This window comes from Salmo trutta, chromosome 24 (genome assembly GCF_901001165.1).
Source record: "Salmo trutta chromosome 24, fSalTru1.1, whole genome shotgun sequence".
Classification (NCBI taxonomy): Eukaryota; Metazoa; Chordata; class Actinopteri; order Salmoniformes; family Salmonidae; genus Salmo; species Salmo trutta.
The window spans coordinates 23,111,229-23,130,777 of NC_042980.1; the positions used below are offsets into that span (position 1 = coordinate 23,111,229).

Here is a 19,549-nt window from a genome sequence, read left to right on the forward strand (position 1 = left end):
TAGTACCTTGTTTGAGTGTGTATTGGGGAAAGGGGGATACCTAGTTAGTTGTACAACTTAATGCCTTCAACTGAAATGTGTCTTGCGCATTTAACCCAACCCCTCTGAATCAGAGAGGTGCGGGGGGCTGCCTCAATCTACATCCAAGTCAACAGCACCCAGGCAACAATGGGTTAGCTGCCTTGCTCAGTGGCAGAATGGCAGATTTTTACCTTGTCAGCTTGGGGATTCGATCCAGCAACCTTTCAGTTACTGGCCCAACGCTCTAACCACTAGGCTACCATTTTACAACAACAAAATGACTACAGATTATTCCTGCTGCTGCTGACCTTGACACCAGCTTTAGTAGTAGAGATCCTATAGACCCATTGGATGAAAGATTTCAGCTGTGAACAACCTCAAGATTATCTGACTCGGAAGAGGAAAAGACTGCACGGGGCTGGCAAGAGTAAAAGTGTATAGTCTATGAGTCCAAGGTCATAAAGTTCTGTCAGACAAGGTGCCATTGCCTAACATAAGACAATGTTCACCAGTTGAAGAACTTTCAGGACTCTGCCTGGAATATTCAGCCAACACAACATCCATATTAGACTGATGTTGTCATATAATATAGAATGCCTACTATACTCACAACTGCATTATGGTATAGATATTGCTAGCTCTTTTACATATGTATATAATGGAGTTTGATAAAATGTTTATTTAATATTTTGGTATATGTGTACTGACAAGTGACTAAGTGATTCCAGCTGCGTCAGAAACCAATAAAGTGCTGACTTCTACTTCTGGATCAATTCATTGTGATATTCATGATTTTTTGGGGGAAGTAACTAGCTACAATCTTACTGATAAAACAAATGATGCAGGGAGTTGATGTATCATTTCAACTTTAATTTGTTGGCAAGTAAACATGTTTGAATAAATCAGTAGATTAGTCTGTCAATGTAGCAAATAAGTAGACATGGATTGTATTCAAGACAAATTTAATTTGCTCTGGAGAGCGAGGTGAGTTTACACAGCAGTACACAGAAACATTATGGCAATGTATGACATATACTGTATGCAGTAAAGACAAATATTCTACTAACGCCTATAATAAATACTACAGGTCTACAAAGGGAATATTTTTATATGGTGTGTTTGGTGGGTGCAGTGAGATGTTCGGAGTCACTTTGATACAATGGGAGATTGTTGTTATGGACCTTTCACATCTCCTTGATTCATCCACTTATTTGTATCCGACATACTGTCCATCGTGTGAAGGATAAATTGTTTGAATGGCCCAGACAACACACGCAGGCAAGGGAATTTGGTGTCCTGTGCCTAGCTTCTCCCCACATAGAACAAACTATACATATAATCCCTAGGCCACTAAGCGGTATTGTCTGCAAAATAATTACAAAAACACTATTATGGGCAATTGTTGTGTACTGTCTGTATTCGTACTGCAGCACAATAAAGAATAGGAGCACTCCCTTTAAGAGTGTGCTCCTTATCTCAGCTCGTTACCTGTATAAAAAACACCTGGGAGCCAGAAATCTTTCTGATTGAGAGGGGGTCAAATACTTATTTCCCTCATTAAAATGCAAATCAATTTATAAAATTTTTGACATGCATTTTTCTGGATTTTGTTGTTGTTATTCTGTCTCTCACTGTTCAAATAAACCTACCAATAAAATTATAGACTGATCATTTCTTTGTCAGTGGGCAAACGTACAAAATCAGCAGGGGATCAAATACTTTTTCCCCCTCACTGTAGCTACAACACACAGGTATAGTTATTCAAAGACTAATACGAGTCATAAAGCCAAAGTAATTTCATTACTCTTCGTCATCATCATCAAAACATTTATCTAGTTTTAATCCTGATAAGATACATTGAGGCTAGCTAGCTAACGTTAGCTAACTACCTATAACATTAGGCTACAGTACATTTTTGGGTAAAGCAAACAAAGCTAGCTCAACATGGCTAGATTGTCTTGTAGTGTTACTAGTAAGCCCTGTTATGGTTGAATCGATCACAAAATTATACTTTACTGAACAGCACTGCCTTGTGTGAAAAGAGATCTTATATTGCTAGCTAGGTACCAACTGCAAAACAACTTACTCGTTTGTCTTTTGCCTTCCTGGTCTAGCTGGTCTAGGCTGCTGCCGCCAGTTGATCTTAGAGGATCTTAGAGGTCTACAGCACACTCCTATCCATGTGTGCAACAAAACCTATATGGTCTGTCACATACACACAATCCATCGGAGTCTGACCGTGGTTCCCCATCGCTGCTTGCTGGTCTCGCAATTCATGTACTCGTCTCAACTCCTCTTATGTAAAAGAACATCGAAAACTGTTTCATCGTCCAGCTTTTCTTGGAAAGAGGAATCATCAGAAGCAGCCATTGTAATTATTTAGCCATCTTGGATAGACAGTGTATGGTAACATAGCTCCCATGAACCTGTAGAAAATAGTACCAAACCCATTTTTGAAAAGCCTGCCTTCGAGGGTGGGAACACAATTGGATAAGGAAGTAGGGCTCCCATCAGGCTGTAGTCTTTACAAAGCTCGGGAAAACGAGTCAACCTAGATATCCTGCAATGATGTGGCAGCTAGGAACATCGTTCCTATCTATTGAACAAGGACAATCATATCTACTCGCTGCTAGCGTGATCGTCGTGCAATCGGCAAAACACAAAGGCCACAATAATTACTACAAAACATGACTAAACCCATTTTTTGTTCAGATAGCAGGCTCAATCAACCAATGACATCATTGGTTGAACTCTCCCGGGCAAAAATTCTAAAATACCGCTATGGTGCATAATTATGTCTGAAACACCTCATCACTCATAATTATGTAGGAAACTGGAAAAACACCCCAAATAATGTTCAGCGGTGAAGTATCCCTTGAACTAGGCAAGGCATGTCTCCATGAAACTGAAATGGAGTCTTCTTTGTAAGACACTTATGTTCAACCTGCCAATGTGTCCAGGGCAGGCCAGCGAAGGGAAACGATGTACCGTAGTTGGAACTCTGTTCATTTGTAATGACTTGGATGTTTTACCATTGAAGCTAATGCAGACATTAGGGCGCTTTTCTTAGACCTTTCACCAAGTGGTCTGATAATCCTTCAGTTAGTTACCTTTTTGACTTAACAGTAGTTTCAATAGAGTTGAGTGAATGAGGCCATTGATATTGGCTACTTTGAGAAATGTACTAAGAATAATACACTATCATATTGATTTATTCACATTATGCCCTATATCAGGGCTCTTCAACCCTGTTCCTGGTGAGTAACTTCACTCCAACCCTAATCTAGCACACCTGATTCTAATAATTAGCTAGTTGATAAACTGAATCAGGTTAGTTACAACTGGGGTTGGAGTGAAAAGATACAGGAAGGTAGCTCTCCAGGAACAGATTTGGTCAAATATTCATACTAATTGCAGGACCAGTGAAAAGACTGATTAAAAGGACAAAAACAAATGAGAAACATAAGAGTATAACTATGTAACAAAGTCAGTATGGGTGTAAATGTTCTACTTTCGCTGTTGCCAATGTGTGAATAAAGAATGCATGATGATTATAGTTTGGCGATGGCAGGCCACCAAGCCATTCATTAAACAGTAAAAATGTACGACTGATAAGTTCTATTAACATTTCAGTGGTGGGCCCTCGCTAGATGTCTTTGTCCATCTCAGAAGGAAGGACTTCAGAGTCCAGTTGAACCGCTCCTCCATGCAGTCGTTTATAATTCATAATGTTAAACCTCTGGAGGCGAGAACAAGGTCCTCAGTCCTCGTTATGGGGAGATTTCATCACATATACTCACTGATGAAAACACGAGGTCTCATATTTAATACATGAGAGGTCTCTCTCCCTGTCTCTCTCTCTCTCCCTTAATCTGTATCTCTCTCTTCCTCCCTCCCTCTCTAACACTTTCTGTTTCTCTCACTCTTTCTCGCACTCTCTTTTTTTTCCTCAGACCGGATGGAAACTCACTACAGTTATCATCACATAAGAGTTGCCTGCCAGCTACTTTCCATAAAAATAAACTATACCAGCTTTATATTACTTACAATATAATTTGCAACTATCACAATTATTTGGTCTATGTAGGTTTGAATAATTGCAATAGGGTACCCTGTATAGGATACAGTACAATAAATGTAATTAAAATGTTTGGAAACAATCTTCTACGATTTCTTTGAAGAGGTGCCATTGAGGGCAGAGAGAAGCATCCTATTTTTCTTAAATCTATTTCTCTAAACAATTAATGCTCATATGGCTTTGCTTATGGCAGGTCACCAAGCTTATCATTAAATATAACTTACCAATGCCACAATATCAGATACAGCTCATTAGCATATCAAAAGGTACTTCCCGATCCTCGCCGGTGTCAGAGGACTCTGATGCACTGTGCCGTCCACTGTTACCACAGACTGCTTTAGTAATTTATAACGTTTATACTCACGAGGTAAGAACAAGGTCTTTCGCCCTCATTATAGTGGTTTTTTTCATCACCCAGTTTCTGACATCCTTGAAACATGCAGTCCCTGTCCATATCTCTTTTTTTTTACGTGCCACTGAGTGGGTCAATAAGAATGCTGAGCACTGAGCCAGTCGTTGGACACTAACTCATCTTCATTCCAAGATGGCATAGCAGTCAGATGTCCTTTGTCCTCCTCTTGTCGTGTCCCGTGTATATATATATTTACATATTTTCTTCGCATATCTTTTAATATTTTTTTTTCTAAAAACTCTAACCTCAAAACACTCTCCTGCAACCCGCCTCACCAATTTAAAAAAAGTATTATTTACCTCAAATCTGAAATCCACAACAGAAGCTAGCCAGAGGTTAGCCAGTTCACTGGCTAACATTGGAGTTCAGCTAGCCACGTTTGGCGGTCATCAGCTATCCCTTAGCTCGAAAAGCTATCGCCAGTTTTGTACAGCGCGACTCAGACCAGAGCATACCGGACCTATTTTCTCTCCATTTCCCCGGATTTCTACCGCAGGCTCTGGACATTTACACCTGGATCTTGCAGCTAGCTAGCTGCTACCCGAGTGACTATTGGCTAATGTTGGTCCCGGAGCCAACATCAATTATTCCCGAGCTAGCCAGCTGAAGAGTTCCATCAGCCACTCCTGGGCTACAATCACCTATCCGGACCCGTTTTACTGCCGATGCGGAGCCCCATCGGGCCTTCACGACTGGACTACCGATGTTATTTGCCCGAGGGAGTTATCCAACTGGCCCCTCCGTATCTACGTAACCTGAACGCCCATCTGCGGCCCGCTAATCGTTAGCTGTCTTATCGGCTGCTATCTGAATAGGTCTATCGGACAATTTTCTTGTGCCACTATAACTATTTTGCCAATTGGACTGGTCCCCCCTACCACACGGAACCCCACTAATCTACAGACGGAAACGCACGAGGTGGCTAAAAACAGACCTCCCTCCATCTTCTGCCAGCTTGCTACCTATGGCCCGGCTAGCTGTCTGAATCTCACTGGACCCTTATGATCACTCGGCTAAGCATGCCTCTCCTTAATGTCAATATGCCTTGTCCATTGCTGTTCTGGTTAGTTGGTTTATTTCACTGTAGAGCCTCTAGCCCTGCTGATTATACCTTATCCAACCTTTCAGTTCCACCACCCACACATGCTTTGACATCTTCTGGTTTCAATTATGTTTCTAGAGACAATATCTCTCTCATCATCACTCAATGCCTAGGTTTACCTCCACTGTATTCACATCCTACCATACCTTTGTCTGTACATTATACCTTGAAGCTATTTTATCGCCCCCAGAAACCTGCTCCTTTTACTCTCTATTCCGGACTTCATAGACGACCAATTCTCATAGCTTTTAGCCGTATCCTTATCCTATCCCTCCTCTGTTCCTCTGGTGATGTAGAGGTGAATCCAGGCCCTGCAGTGCCTAGCTCCACTCCTATTCCCCAGGTGCTCTCTTTTGATGACTTCTGTAACCGTAACAGCCTTGGTTTCATGCATGTTAACATTAGAAGCCTCCTCCCTAAGTTTGTTTTATTCACTGCTTTAGCACACTCTGCCAACCTGGATGTCCTAGCCGTGTCTGAACCCTGGCTTAGGAAGTCCACCGAAAACTCTGAAATCTTCATCCCTAACTACAACATTTTCAGACAAGATAGAACGGCCAAAGAGGGCGGTGTTGCAATCTACCGCAGAGATAGCCTGCAGAGTTCTGTCCTACTATCCAGGTCTGTACCCAAACAATTTGAACTTCTATTTTTAAAAATATATCTCTAAAAACAAGTCTCTCACCGTTGCCGCCTGCTATAGACCACCCTCTGCCCCCAGCTGTGCTCTGGACACCATATGTGAACTGATTGCCCCCCATCTATCTTCAGAGCTCGTGCTGCTAGGTGACCTAAACTGGGACATGCTTATCACCCCAGCCATCCTACAATCTAAGCTTGATGCCCTCAATCTCACACAAATTATCAATGAACCTACCAGGTACAACCCCAAAGCCGTAAACACGGGCACCCTCATAGATATCATCCAAACCAACTTGCCCTCTAAATACACCTCTGCTGTTTTCAACCAAGATCTCAGCGATCACTACCTCATTGCCTGCATCCGTAATGGGTCAGCGGTCAAACGACCTCCACTTATCACTGTCAGACGTTCCCTGAAACATTTCAATAAACTGGATGCAGTCTATCACAGTGCCATCCGTTTTGTCACCAAAGCCCCATATACTACCCATCACTGCGACCTGTATGCTCTCGTTGGCTGGACCTCGCTTCATACTCGTCGCCAAACCCACTGGCTCCAGGTCATCTACAAGACCCTGCTAGGTAAAGTCCCCCCTTATCTCCGCTCGCTGGTCACCATAGCAGCACCCACCTGTAGCACGCGCTCCAACAGGTATATCTCTCTGGTCACCCCCAAAGCCAATTCCTCATTTGGCCATCTCTCCTTCCAGTTCTCTGCTGCCAATGACTGGAACAAACTACAAAAATCTCTGAAACTGGAAACACTTATGTCCATCACTACCTTTAAGCACCAGCTGTCAGAGCAGCTCACAGATCACTGTACCTGTACATAGCCCATCTATAATTTAGCCCATACAACTACCTCTTCCCCTACTGTATTTATTTATTTAGCTCCTTTGCACCCCATTATTTGTACTTTGCACTTTCTTCCACTACAAATCTACCATTCCAGTGTTTTACTTGCTATATTGTATTTACTTTGCCACCATGGCCTTTTTTGCCTTTACCTCCCTTATCTCACCTCATTTGCTCACATTGTATATAGACTTATTTTTCTACTGTATTATTGACTGTATGTTTGTTTTACTCCATGTGTAACTCTGTGTTGTTGTTTGTGTCGCACTGTTTTGCCAGGTCGCAGTTGTAAATGAGAACTTGTTCTCAACTTGCCTACCTGGTTAAATAAAGGTGAAATAAATAAATAAATAAGACACTACGTAAAGCATACACCAACATGGACCACCAAAAGAAAAACAATACCTAAAGGCAAGATTTTACCTTCTGCACAATCAATTTCAGTCAAGAAGTATTTTATATTGAAAATATTTTCAGAATGAAAATATTGGAAGAATACTTCTGGAGATACCATATGACAGGGGGACACCTATAATGTATTTGATTTGGGTATCAAAGACGCCAACTTCTGACTGGGAGCACTGCTATAGTGTACAGACAGAGACTGGAGGTATAGTTGAAGGTGTTAGCTCTTAGTCACAGTGCTGTAAAGTAAGTAAAAATACTTTGAAGTACCACTTAAGTTGTTTTTGGGGGTATCTATACTTTAATATATATCATTGACAAGTTTACTTTTAGTCCACTACATTCCTAAAGAAAATATGTTATATTTATGATACCATACATTTTCCCTGACACCCAAAAGTACTTGTTTTCGAATGCTCAGGCAGGACAGCAATATGGTCCAATTCACGCATCTATCAATATAACGCGTTGTCATCCCTACTGAATCTGATCTGGCAGAATCACTAAAAACAAATAATGCGTTCGTAAATGATGTCTGAGTGTTTTTTTCCCAAATATACCTCAAGTATGAACATGTAGTACTTTTTCCACCACTGTATTTAAGTACTTTTAAAACCAGACACTTTTTAGACTTTTACTCAGGTAGTATTTTACTGCGTGACTTTCACTTGATTCATTTTCTATTAAGGCATCTACTTTTACTCAAGTATGACAATTGAGTACTTTTTCCACCACTGCTTAGTCATTCATACCTCTGGTCACAGTAGTGGGAGATGGTTTCTTTGGCAGGTCTGAGAAGCTGCTTCCATCCAGACCTGATCCCTTATGCTCCTTTTTCTCAGTGGCTGTCGGAGCAGAGGTCTCCATGGTGGACAGCAGGGAGGCAGAGTCAACCTAGGGAAACAGAGAGGGAGAAGGAGAGATTAAAGCAAAACATGTGGAAAGCGAATAAAAAGGTTGTTGACACAATTCCTTTTTTACTAGGATATTTTGGAATGAGGAGGTTGTTTTGGTCACAACACATACACACACGCAGAAAAAATACACATTCACTGGTTGTATTATCCTATGTGAGTTCCCCCAGCTGTGCCCGAGTTGCCAACAGAGGGAGCTCTACAGATTTTACACTCTGTATTACAGTCCAAAAATGTGTATAAAATACGAAATGAATAAGAAATAATATGCTTGCGTTCAAAAAAAGAAAAAAAAAGAACAAGAAAAAAAAGAATATATACACTGCCCAAAAAAATAAAGGGAACACTTAAACAACTCATCCTAGATCTGAATGAAATAAATAATCTTATTTAAATACTTTTTTCTTTACATAGTTGAATGTGCTGACAACAAAATCACACAAAAATAATCAATGGAAATCCAATTTATCAACCCATGGAGGTCTGGATTTGGAGTCACACTCAAAATTAACGTGGAAAACCACACTACAGGCTGATCCAACTTTGATGTAATATCCTTAAAACAAGTCAAAATGAGGCTCAGTAGTGTGTGTGGCCTCCACGTGCCTGTATGACCTCCCTACAACGCCTGGGCATGCTCCTGATGAGGTGGCGGATGGTCTCCTGAGGGATCTCCTCCCAGACCTGGACTAAAGCATCCGCCAACTCCTGGACAGTCTGTGGTGCAACGTGGCGTTGGTGGATGGAGCGAGACATGATGTCCCAGATGTGCTCAATTGGATTCAGGTCTGGGGAATGGGCGGGCCAGTCCATAGCATCAATACCTTCCTCTTGCAGGAACTGCTGACACACTCCAGCCACATGAGGTCTAGCATTGTCTTGCATTAGGAGGAACCCAGGGCCAACCGCACCAGCATATGGTCTCACAAGGGGTCTGAGGATCTCATCTCGGTATCTAATGGCAGTCAGGCTACCTCTGGCGAGCACATGGAGGGCTGTGCGGCCCCCCAAAGAAATGCCACCAATACATTAACGTACTGTAACTAGTAACTACCATGTTTATACATAGTTTTAAGAGGTCACTCAATATGAAAACGTACACTTAAATACAGCGCCTTCAGAAAGTATTCACACCCCTTTACTTTTTCCAAATTTTGTTGTGCTACAAAGTGGGATTCAAATAGATTTAATTGTCATTTTTTTGTCAGCGATTTACACAAAATACTCTGTAAAATGTCAAAGTGGAAGAAAAATCATAAAAATTAAGCAATTAATTAATATAACTTCGATAAGTATTCAACCCCCTGAGTCAATACATGTTTGAATCACCTTTGGCAGCAATTACATCTGTGAGTCTTTCTGGGTAGGTCTCTAAGAGCTTTGCACACCTGGATTATGCAACATTTGCCCATTATTCTTTTCAAAATTCTTTAAGCTCTGACAAATTGGTTGTTGATCATTGCAATATAACAATTTTCAGGTCTTGCCATAGATTTTAAAGCTGATGTATGTCAAAACTGTAACTTGGCCACTCATGAACATTCACTGTCTTCTTGGTAAGCAACTCCAGTGTAGATTTGGCCTGTTTTAGTTATTGTCCTGCTGAAAGGTGAATTCTTGTCCCAGTGTCTGGTGGAAAGCAGACTGAAACAGGTTTTCCTCTAGGATTTTGCCTGTGATTCGCGCCATGCTGTTTCTTTTTTATCCTGAAAAACTCCCCAGTCCTTAACTATTACAAGTATACCCATAACTTGATGCAGCCACCACTATGCTTGAAAATATGGAGAATGGTACTCAGTAATGTGTTGTATTGGATTTGCCTCAAACATAACACTTTGTATTCAGGACAAAAAGTTAATTGCTTTGCCAAATGTTTTGCAGTACTACTTTAGTGCCTTGTTGCAAACAGGATGTATGTTTTGGAATATTTTTTATTCTGTACAGGCTGCCTTCTTTTCAGTCTATCAATTAGGTTAGTATTGTGGAGTAACTACAATGTTGTTGATGCATCTTGAGTTCTCTCCTATCACAGCCATTAAACGTCACCATTGGCCTCGTGGTGAAGTCCTTGAGCGGTTCCCTTCCTCTCCGGCAACTGAATTAGGAAGGACTCCTGTATCTTTCTAGTGACTGGGTGTATTGATACACCCCCCAAAGTGTAATTAATAACTTCACCATCGTCAAAGGGATATTCAGTGTCTGATTTATTTTTACCCATCTACCCAACAGGTGCCCTTCTTTGCAAGGCATTGGAAAATCATCCTTTGCGGTTGAATCTGTGTTTAAAATTCACTGCTCGACTGAGGGACCTTACAGATAATTGTATGTGTGGGGTACAGAGATGAGGTAGTCATTCAAAAATCATGGTAAACACTATTATGGCACACAGAGTGAGTCAATGCAACTTACTATTTTACTTGTATTTATTTATTTATAATTTAAAACTATTTTGTACTTTTTACCCCTTTTTCTCCCCAATCGGTAGCTACAGTCTTGTCTCCTCGCTGGAACTCCCGTATGGACTCAGGAGAGGCGAAGGTCGAGAGCCATGCGTCCTCCAAAACACGACCCCGCCAAGCCGTACTGCTTCTTGACACACTGCTCAGTTAACCCGGAAGCCAGCCGCACCAATGTGTCGGAGGAAACACTGTACAGCTGGCGACTGAAGTCAGCGTTCATGAGCCCGGTAGCCACAAGGAGTCGCTAGAGCGCGATGGGACAAGGACATCCCAGCCGGCCAAACCCTTCCCCTAACCCGGATGATGCTGGGCCAATTGTGCGCCACCTCATGGGTCTCCCGGATCTGTAATGATGCCTCTAGCACTGCGATGCAGTGCCTTAGACCGGTGCGCCACTCAGGAGGCCCCATTATGGTCCCGTGTGGCTCAGTTGGTAAGAGCATGGTGTTTGCAACGCCAGGGTTGTGGGTTCGATTCCCACGGGGGACCAGTACGGAGAATAAATGTATGAAATGTATGCATTCACTACTGTAAGTCGCTCTGGATAAGAGCGTCTGCTAAATGACGTAAATGTGACTTGTTAAGTAAATCTTTACTCCTGAATTTATTTAGGCCTGCCATAACAAAGGGGTTGAATACTTATTGACTCAAGTCGAAAAACATAATTCCACTATGACATTAAATAAGCATCTCCAATCCAAAATTAAATCTAGAATCAGCTTCCTATGTCGCAACAAAGGATCCTTCACTCATGCTGCCAAACATATCCTTGTAAAACTAACTGTCCTACCGATCCTTGACTTCGGCGATGTCATTTACAAAATAGCCTCCAACACTCTACTCAGCAAATTGGATGCAGTCTATCACAGTGCTATCCGTTTTGTCACCAAAGCCCCATATACTACCCACCACTGCAACCTGTATGCTCTCGTTGGCTGGTCCTCGCTACATATTCATCGCCAAACCCACTGGCTCCAGGTCATCTATAAGTCTTTGCTAGGTACAGCTCCACCTTATCTCAGCTCACTGATCACCATAGCAACACCCACCCGTAGCATGCGCTGCAGCAGGTATATTTCACTGGTCATCCCCAAAGCCAACACTTTCTTTGGCCACCTTTCCTTCCAGTCCTCTGCTACCAATGACTGGAACGAATTGCAAAAATCACTGAAGTTGAAGACATATCTTCCTCACTAACTTTAAGCATCAGCTGTCAGAGCAGCTTACCGATCGCTGCAGCTGTACTCAGCCCATCTGTAAATAGCCCATCCAACCAACTACCTACCTCATCCCATATTTGTTTTTGTTTTTCTGTTCTTTTGCAGACCAGTATTTCTACTTGCACATCCTCATCTGTACATCTATCACGCCAGTGTTAATTGCTAAATTGTAATTACTTTTCCACTATGGCCTATTTATTGCCTTACCTCCATACTTCATTTGCACACACTGTATACAGATTTTTGTATTGTGTTATTGACTGTACGTTTGTTTATCCCATGTGTAACACTGTGTTGTAGTTTTTGTCGCACTGCTTTGCTTTATCTTGGCCAGGTCGCAGTTGTAAATGAGAACTTGTCCTCAACTGGCCTACCTGGTTAAATAAAGGTGAAATAAATTAAAAAATAAAAATGTATTGGTCACATACAAATGGTTAGCAGATGTTATTGCGAGTGTAGCAAAAATGCTTGTGCATCTAGTTCCGACAGTGCAGCAACACTAACAATTCCACAACAAATACCTAATACACACAAATCTAGGTAAAGGAATGGAATAAGAATATAAAAATATATGGATGAGCAATGTCAGAGCGGTATAGGCCAAGATGCAATAGATAATATAGAATACAGTATATACAGTTGAAGTTGGAAGTTTACATACACCTTAGCCAAATACATTTAAACTCAGTTTTTCACAATTTCTGACATTTAATCCTAGTAAAAATTCCCTGTCTTAGGTCAGTTAGGATCACCACTTTATTTTAAGAATGTGAAATGTCAGAATAATAGTAGAGAGAATGATTAATTTCAGCTTTTATTTCTTTCATCACATTCCCAATGGGTCAGAAGTTTACATACCCTCAATTAGTATTTGGTAGCATTGCCTTTAAATTGTTTAACTTGGGTCAAACATTTTGGGTAGCCTTCCACAAGCTTCCCACAATAAGTTGGGTGAATTTTGGTCCATTCCCCCTGACAGAGCTGGTGTAACGGAGTCAGGTTTGTAGGCCTCCTTGCCCGCACACGCTGTTTCTGTCACGTCCTGACCAGTAAAGGGGTTATTTGTTATTGTAGTTTGGTCAGGACGTGGCAGGGGGTGTTTGTTTAGAGTGTTTCGAGGTTTGTTGGGCTATGTTCTTATGTAAGAGGGGTGTTTGTTTTATGTGTTTCGGGGTTTGTGGTTAATGTTCTATGTTAGTATATTTCTATGTTCGTTCTAGTCTTTCTATTTCTATGTTTAGGTAATGGGGTTGACCTTCAATTGGAAGCAGCTGCTCCTCGTTGCTTCTAATTGAAGGTCCTATTTAAGAGGGGTGTGTTTTCTATGGGATTTTGTGGGTAGTTGTTCCTTGTTTAGTGTTTGTGCACCTGACAGGACTGTTTCGTTTTGTTCTTTTTTTTTGTATACGTATTTATTTGTTTCTCCTTCTTCAAAATAAAAAGATGACCGTGACATTTTCAGTTCTGCCTACAAATTTTCTATGGGTCTGAGGCCAGGGCTTTGTGATGGCCACTCCAATACCTTGACTTTGTTGTCCTTAAGCCATTTTGACACAACTTTGGAAGTATGCTTGGGGTCATTGTCCATTTGGAAGACCCATTTGCGACCAAGCTTTAACTTCCTGACTGATGTCTTGAGATGTTGCTTTAATACATCCACATAATTTTCCTCCCTCATGATGCCATCTATTTTGTGAAGTGCACCAGTCCCTCCTGCAGCAAAGCACCCCCACAACATGATGCTTCACGGTTGGGATGATGTTCTTCGGCTTGCAAGCCTCCCCCTTTTTCCTCCAAACATAATGATGGTCATTATGGCCTAACAGTTCTATTTTTGTTTCATCAGATCAGAGGACATTTCTCCAAAAAGTATGATCTTTGTCCCCATGTGCAGTTGCAAACTGTAGTCTGGCTTTTTTTATGGCGGTTTTGGAGCAGTGGCTTCTTCCTTGCTGAGCGGCCTTTCAGGTTATGTCAATATAGGACTCGTTTTACTGTGGATATAGATACTTTTGTACCTGTTTCCTACAGCATCATCAGAAGGTCCTTTGCTGTTGTTCTGGGATTGATTTGCACTTTCGCACCAAAGTACGTTCACCTCTAGGAGACAGAGCGCGTCTCCTTCATGAGCGGTATGATGGCTGCGTGGTCCCAGGGTGTTTATACTTGAGTACTATTATGTGTACAGATGAACGTGGTATCTTCAGGTGTTTGGAAATTGCTCCCAAGGATGAACCAGACTTGTGGAGGTCTACACATTTTTTTCTGAGGTCTTTGCTGATTTCTTTTGATTTTCCCATCATGTCAAGCAAAGAGGCACTGAGTTTGAAGGTAAGGCCTTGAAATTCACTGACAGGTACACCTCCAATTGACTCAAATTATGTCAATTAGCCTATCAGAAGCTTCTAAAGCCATGACATCATTTTCTGGAATTTTCCAAGCTGTTTAAAGGCACAGTCAAGGCACAGTAAACTTCTGACCCATTGGAATTGTGATACAGTGAATTATAAGTGAAATCTGTGTGTGAACAATTGTTGGAAAAATTACTTTTGTCATGCACGAAGTAGATGTCCTAACCGACTTCTCAAAACTATAGTTTCTTAACAAGACATTTGTGGAGTGGTTTTAATGACTCCAACCTAAGTCTATGTAAACTTCCGACTTCAACTGTACATATGAGATGAGTAATGCAAGATATGTTAACCTTATTAAAGTGGCATTATTAAAGTGGCCAATGATTTCAAGTCTGTATGTAGGCATCAGCCTCTGGGGTATTATGTGGGGTATTATGTGTAGGCCAGTGATATATTTAATCTATTTTAAATTCAGGCTGTAACACAACAAAATGTGGAATAAGTCAAGTGGTGTGAGTACAGTACTTTCTGAAGGCACTGTAGATACAGGTTTTTCAGTTTTTCAGTGTAATACGTTCCTAATGTCCTCCATAGTAAAAATGTGACAAGAACAGACGCTCAGCAGTCTGTCCTGAGCCACTATGACACCACTACGTCAACACATTTACATGTTTGTTTGAACGGCAGAAGACTTGGCAGCAAGCCATTTGTTTGAGTTTGTGGAACCTACACGATTATCCTCGGGTAAGTGCAAACAAGTAGCGGTCTAAAGCTAAGAGGGGAGGTCATTCCACACCCTCACTAGGCACTAGCTTGTGGTCATGGTTATCCACACTGGTTTTACTCTTTAGTGAGAGAACATGAGGGTTTCCTTATTGACAGTGTCTAAACAAACCTAATTGATTTAATTCATGACTTCCCAACAACAGATAACTTGTGCTACCTAATTCACGGGTGGGATATTGACAATTCTGTAGTTCTTTAGGACTATTCTTCAATGTAGTAAAACACACTTAAAACAGCTCTGCTGTGGTGTCAAAGTGAAGTGACACAGTTTCCACACACTTATTAACGGACGTGGGTACTTGGCAGTCAGAACTTTAAATGAATGCAACATAGACTATGTTTTACACTGTTTATTTTACACTGTCATATACTAAAAATGTTTAAATGACTTGATAGGTTCAGAGCTTAAGAAAACCAACAGCACTTGAGTTATGGCATACACAGTATTTTGATATTTTGATATTTTAGAGACCAAATAGGAACTTCTCAACTGATGATGTCTTTCGAAGAATTATTCTATATGCTTTGGTAATACATTGATTAAATATGTATTTTCTGTTCCTCTACCGTTATACACAAGTCACTGTGAGCAGTACTTACAGAACTCTATCAAGTAATTGAATGTGTGCTAATGTATGAAGTGTTCTTTTTGGTATCATGTGGTCCTTCAACATGTTATGTTCTATTGGAGGAAGGGTGGACCACTGGCTATTGGTATGACCCTTCAAAGGTGCCAGTCGCCCATCCCGCTGCCCGTCCCTGTGCCAAGGTAAGCCGATTAAGAGGTGGGCAGCTAACAGGTTTAGAAAGCATCTGTTTATTTATTGTCATGCCAAAAGCAAATAAAAGTTGTCTTCCTTCCAGCCATCTTGTCACTAAGGCTGACAACTCAACCCTAAGACATTTCCTTTTCCGATCACAATCCAAAGTAAGAAGTGTTATATTTAGGAATTTGGAACAAAGATGTTTGTTTTACAATCAAAGACAATGGAAGGCTCTTGGATGAGCCCCAGAGCACATACTAAACCCTCAACGTCAGTGTCTAACAATGTTCCGTGGAATGACCCCTAAAGAGGAGAGGTTCTTCTTGATAGCATCACAGGAAGGCCAGAAAATCGTCAACGAGCTCACCCCGCTACCATCTTGAAGGCGGAGACCCTGCACCTTTACCCTGCACCTAATTAATACATTTTTAGTCTTGAGATTTGTGTGTTATGTTTGGTATCACTGCTCTGCTGGAGCTAGAAACATTTTGCTGCACCTGCGATAACATCTGCAAAATATGTGTACGCGGCCAATAACATTTTATTTGATTCATGTTTTATAGGAACATCTGACTGGCAACCCATTAATCGCAGTTGTTTTCTGCTTTTAAATCAAGTCAAGTATTGGTTTTTCAATTACCCTTCCCTATCACTATCACAAATACAAATTCAGCTCAGAGATGTGAATTTAACAGACTAAAGCTTGTTCTGTTAAGTCCATTATAAAAAATGTAGGGCTTGGATCTTAGGGTACTGTAGGCTTGGGTTATAGAGCTAGAAAGTGTGTTGCTGGGACAGAAACAAAGTGGCCCCAACTTCACCCCCATCCCATCCCCCCACAGCTCCACCATGCAGGTCTCACTAGCTGCCCTATCCTTCCCTCCCCTCCATCAGTCCCTGAAGACAGGGCCTATCTGCCCCTGTCAGGGTGTCAGGCTCTAACAGGACAGGTGTCAGGAACTGAACAGACAGATGGAGGACGAGGAGAACAAACAACAAGAGGCCGTTTCTTCTTCTTCTTTTCCCCTTCTTCTGGTTGGCTGGTCAGCCTAGTGCAGCGTGCCAATAGAATCACTGCACCCCGGCCCTCTCCACCCCACGGTACTAGAGGCAGAAGACTCTACGGTGCTGGGTGGGGGGATAATCCCCTTTAACAGACCCCCAGCCCCCCTTCTTGAATTTGTCCCTCTGCTGCCCCATTCCCAATACCACACCTCTCAGTGAGCGAGCCTGAGCCTGGCCAAGGCTGGGTCCTGGGATAGTAAAAAGCAGCTTCTTCCATCCATACTCTACTGTGCACTAACTACAATGAGAGAAGGCTTTTCGTGTTGTCATTCCCCGCCTCTGCTCAAGGTCCTCTAGTCCTGTTTTTATCATACTGCATTACACAACTTTATTTTTCAAAAGCCATAAACAAGTTGTATACATGTTACTTCATGCACATTGTCATTATAGTGTTTCTGAGTGAGAAAATCAACAGGAAACAAAGGCATGTGTAACAGCCCATTTGAGAGAAAAGCATGAGGACGGGAGCAACCACCGCAAACAAGTGAGAGGAGACCCAGGTATTGTACTTCTGCCCCATTATGAACCCTTCCTTGCCCTGAACAGTGGTTATGTGACACTATGTCCCAAATGGCACCCTATTCTCTATGTAGTGCACAACTTAGGGAATAGGATGTAATTTAGGACTAAGCCTGATACTGCCAGCCTTTACTTAGCTAGATGGATCACCAGGACGTGCCACTTAACCACAACAAAGCCTTAAAACAGCACAGAGATGTAGCGGACAACTACGCTCTCTCTGCTCTTTCACACACACACTCTCGCTCTCTCTCCCTTCCTTAAGTCTCTCGATCCCTTGATCTCTACACTCTTATTTTCAATTATTCTCCCTCTCTTTCTCTCTCTCTCCCCATTGCTTTTGTTCGGAGACCTGGTGTGTGTTTTTCTTAGCGCCTCTTTCAATTTCAAGTGTCTCCCTCTCTTCCACTTCCGTTTAACATCTCTTCTTTCACCAACACTGAAAGGAATGCAAACAAACATCAAAGATAGCTCTCTTATTTGAAGATTCTCAGACACCTCTCTGCACTCCTTTTCCTATCTCATGATGATGATGCTGGTAAGATTCTCTCTCTCTCGCTCTCTCCCTCTCTCTCTCTCTCTCTGCAACCTGCCATTACAAAAACTCTCCCCTGTCCTGGCCTTAACAGAGTACAGTGAATGAACATAGTCATTCAGCTAACCCAAAATCCAACCCATTTCCTCCTCAAAAAAACGGAAGGCCACCGGCTAATTCAGACAAAATACAGCTGTTTTATTTTCCATTGCATGGCCAGACGTAACCTAACTGCCTTGGCCAGACCGATGCTGACTTCCTTCTGACTTTGTGACATACAGCACCATCAAAACACCTATAATTTAATCCTCTTTTCACTTACCAACAGTTTCCCCTCCAAGGTCGCAACTGTACATTTACTCTGGCTAACCTTAGCAATGATTTTACAGCGACAACATAATGGTTTAAGCATCTCCCCTTTAGACCCACACAATGTTGAACATGAAATTGGCCTATCCTATTTACTATTATTCTACCTAGATGTTGCACTTGTGCCCAGTGTACTCTGCATGCCCTCTGGACCCTGAGGACATGTAGCGTTACATGACATTACTCACTAAAACCCAGAGTACTTATCTATCAGCAGGACAAACAGCTCAGATTGTTCTCTCTCTCTGTTCTCTCTCTGTTCTCTCTCTGTTCTCTCTCTCTCTGTTCTCTCTCTCTCTGTTCTCTCTCTCTCTCTCTCTCTCTGTTCTCTCTCTCTCTCTCTCTCTCTCTGTTCTCTCTCTCTCTCTCTCTCTCTCTCTCTCTCTCTCTCTCTCTCTCAACATCTGGGGTCAAGCCACTCACACGGTGTGTTATTCTCAGTACTAACCTCTTCAATCGTAATAATTCAATCCCACTGCATGTGGTGGTTTGGTCATCTGGAGGCCTCACACAGTGAGTTATTCTCAGTATAATCTACCTCTTCAATCGTAATAATTCAATCCCATTGCTACAGTGGTTTGGCTAGTGATGAGCCCCTGTATCATTTATGTGGGTTTCATCTCATTCTACACTCAAGATAGCATGTGTAATGCACATTTTCTCTCCCTCTCTCTCTCATATATTGTACAAAAATAAGTGTGTTGTCTTACTATAACATGTGATTTGATTTATTTTAATTCAAACAAAAGCAACATCTCCAAGCATTCTGTTTAGTTTCAAAATCTGAGTTGATTTAGTCTATGTTCCAAGCCTTTCCAGGAGCCATGTTTCACATTAGGCCTATTAGGTTGATGGCACACGAAGATGTCTCTGTTAAACAAGACAAGCTGGGGTTAAGACAAAGGCACATTCTAGATGGGTGAATCACTGTCTTCAGAAAAACATACACTCCTGCAAACCTTTGAAGCCCTGGTTTAAAAAGGGCACTTGTTTAAATATGGTGAAAAAAGACCTGGGAGCCTTCATTAGTCATGTGCTTGACTCAGATC

At 41.7% G+C, this 19,549-nt stretch overlaps 1 protein-coding gene across 1 annotated transcript in view; it reads right to left on the reverse strand.

Moving 5' to 3' along the window:
• Nucleotides 1–19,549, reverse strand: part of gli2a (GLI family zinc finger 2a) — a 105,976-nt gene that overhangs the window by 74,063 nt on the left and 12,364 nt on the right. Inside the window, exon 2 of the mRNA XM_029711571.1 lies at nucleotides 8,268–8,409. Coding sequence (XP_029567431.1) covers nucleotides 8,268–8,382 — 115 coding nt within the window. The 5' untranslated portion in view covers nucleotides 8,383–8,409. The remainder of the gene's footprint in view (nucleotides 1–8,267; nucleotides 8,410–19,549) is intronic.